General features: G+C 31.8%; 1 protein-coding gene across 1 annotated transcript in view; it reads right to left on the bottom strand.

Annotated features, from left to right (window-relative positions):
• The window catches only part of HFM1 (HFM1, ATP-dependent DNA helicase homolog (S. cerevisiae)), a 123,456-nt gene that overhangs the window by 52,725 nt on the left and 67,603 nt on the right, over nucleotides 1-3,128 (bottom strand). Inside the window, 3 exon segments of the mRNA XM_012661019.1 lie at nucleotides 135-402; nucleotides 534-617; nucleotides 834-919. Coding sequence (XP_012516473.1) covers nucleotides 135-402; nucleotides 534-617; nucleotides 834-919 — 438 coding nt within the window.

Below are 3,128 nucleotides of genomic sequence, written 5' to 3'. Positions count from 1 at the left end.
TCAGACTATGGTGATAGATTTTATACTTTGTTCATTTGAGTATTAAATATAACAGTTTGAAACAACAGATGCAAAGTTAGTACCTTCTTTAATAGACAAATAGAAAAACTACCCCATTATTATCTCAGGAAAACATAATTTAATTGATCCCACAGTGATTTTGTTACTCTTTTTTTCAGTGGAATTTTTTTATAGTATATGCTTAGAAATAAAATCCAAACATTAGAAATTTCACACTTACATAATTTTGTGCTTAAAATAAACTACTTGATTATCTGCATCACCTATGATTAAGGTAACGTAGTGAGAATCCGGTGCTGTTCTTTTAGTTTGTAGCTGTTCAAAGTTTCTTAATATAATGGTCACTAATATTTCCGCTATGGTATCATTATATCTTGCAATCTTGAAAAAAGGATAGGAATAAAAAGTGTTAAAAAATAACCTTACTACTCATATTCAGCTCCAAGACTAGTTATAGGTAGCTTTATTCCTAAAAAGACAATTAAAATATCTAAAAAACATAAAATATTTACCTGTTCCACTTCAAGTTTATATTTTGGTAGAAACATCACGGTTTCTTTTATCTGGGTTCCAAAAGGGGGATGTCTATTTAGAATCTAAAAATATTTACATCATTATATTTTTACCACAATACTTGAAATTCTTTTGTAAAATAATTTTTTTAGAGTCAAGTTTCCCAAAACCTTGATAAGTTAAAAGATTTATCACTATGAGAATTAAAATAATTTTTAATAGAAACAAAGATATAAAAGTTAGGCTTTAGAATTTAGATAGAATTCAGGTAACATTAGGAATAAGTAAATACTAAATACCAGTTCAAGTTCCCTTGCATCTGTTTCTTCTATTTTTTTAAAGGAAATCAAACCAGCATTTACCATTGCATTTGACAAAGTTATACCTGTGGAAAATTAATCAAACAGCAATTTAAAAATAATCCACTTTAAATGAAATCTATATGTAAATATTTAATAACTAAATCAGTAAAAAAAATTTTTAAAGGTCCAGTCAAATAATTAACTTTTAACATTTTTTAAAAAAGTTTTTAGTTGGATTGCTTGGGTTGTGACATTATCCAAGTATTCATATTTATTTTTTCAAGCTAAAATTAAATATCCATTTGCCTTATAAAAGAAAGAGGAACTCACTAGTCCACATACTGACTTAACCCTTAGTTTTACTATACATCATCCATAGGGCAAGCACCAAGAGCCACGTGCTTTTATGTTTGAAAGTAAGGCAACATGATTCAAAAATCATGCTTGAATGAAGAAAAGGAATATTGCTTCACGAAGCTGTGGCTCTCTGGACATTTCTGTCTTAGAAATATAGTTCTGTGTTCCTGTACTGAAATCTGTACCCAAAACTCTTCTGCCTAACACTTCCTATGCCTTTCCATTGCATTTAAGATGAAGTGGCAATTTCCTTACTGTGGCCAAATTTCCCTACCTATATGACTTGACCACAGCCTACCTCTCTCATCTAATTTCCTTACCACTCTCCTCTTGCTGACTACTTTCCAGCCACACTGGCTTTTACTTTGTTCCTTAAATACAGCAAGTTAATTTTCATCTTTGGAACTTTTCTGTTTCCTTATGCTTTCAGAAGCTGGAATTTAAAATTCTTACATGCTTATCAATGAATTTATCCAAATCCCAAAATAAAAGATACTGTCGGAAGTATAAAATTCTAAAATATTACCACCTTGTCTGAGGCACATATATTACTGATAAAGGAATAACACCCTATTTCCTTACTCATATGTTTAACCGTTCTTGCAATTTCTCTTACTCATTCCTAAGACATAGGTTCTAGTATTCATAATTCCTTAATGTTCATTTCCACTTTCCCTCAAAACTTTTCCTGACTTTTAACTTTTTAGTATATAGTCACTATTAAAAATCAATTTGTATTTCATTATTTTTTTCACAACATTCAATAAGAACTCAGATTTGCTTTTTGTTTGGATTCTCCCACTTTTCTATTATATGATTTTTTTTTCTGGGCAATCTTTGCTTCTTTCTGTTCTGCTGTACTACTGAGTACACGTGAGGAACAGGTTAGTGTTCAACAATCTGTAAGGGACAGAATGCAAAGGATGCACAGACTGACAATATTCTAGAAAGTCAGAAAGATTGGCTTTTTCAAATATAACAAAACTTATTAGTAATCATTTAACCAAATTTCAAAATTTTCTGTAAGTTACTGTTTTCTCAATGTTATATAGAAGCTCCTTCTCAATTTAGAACTCTCACCTTTGTGTGTGGGACGGGTGTGGCATTTGGTTTGCCAGGACTTCTCTAGGAAGGTGAGCCTTCCATCAGGAATCTCCCCCTTATTTTGACCTTACTTTCACCAGCCAATCCCTACCTTCACCTCAGCTTCTAGGACTTCCTAATTCAGCCCTCTGCTATTCCACTGATTTCATATTTCATGGAAATAAAGAGTAGGACTTCCTTACAAAACAGTTGGCAATCTTTGTTCAAATAAATAACAGGACAATTCCTAACGACTCATATAATTTTTTAACATCCCCAAGATGCGTACAAAATTGTGAAACTAACAAGGCTGTCAGTTATGGGATAACAACTCTTTTTAGAATTCTAGCTATCTAAAAAGGAGTAGGGTCACAAAGTCAAAGGTACCCAACTGGAAAATCCACAGTCCTTGAGTCAGATCTGCGTCATTATAAATGGCACCCCCACCCAAGTTTTTCAGCATACACCCTACACGAGGTCCCTAAGACAAAATAGGCACAATCTTTTGTCTACAGAATCTCTATGAAGATCAGTATTAATGTCCTACTGTTATTGAAAACAAAAAAAAAGTTAAGATATAAATCAGTGACATAATTTTCTGTAGTGAATTAGGAATGGCTGGGACTGCTAGCTATGTTCCTTGTCATTGAGATCAAAATAAAAAATTAGTCATAAAAGTAGAACAGAGAGCATCACATAGTCATCTAGCTTCTAAAACAAAATTTCATTCTTGGTATGAGAACAAATTTTAAAATGAGTGTATTAATTTTTATTAGGTCTTTCATGTGCCATTCAGTTGATTTCAAATGGAATCTTTTAAGCGGGAGCAAATGAAAATAAGATTTTCAAAAG

Source organism: Propithecus coquereli, unplaced genomic scaffold, assembly GCF_000956105.1.
Source record: "Propithecus coquereli isolate 6110/MARCELLA unplaced genomic scaffold, Pcoq_1.0 Scaffold7, whole genome shotgun sequence".
NCBI lineage: Eukaryota > Metazoa > Chordata > Mammalia > Primates > Indriidae > Propithecus > Propithecus coquereli.
Note: the sequence above shows the minus strand (reverse complement) of the source record. Positions and strands in the feature narration are given on the sequence as shown.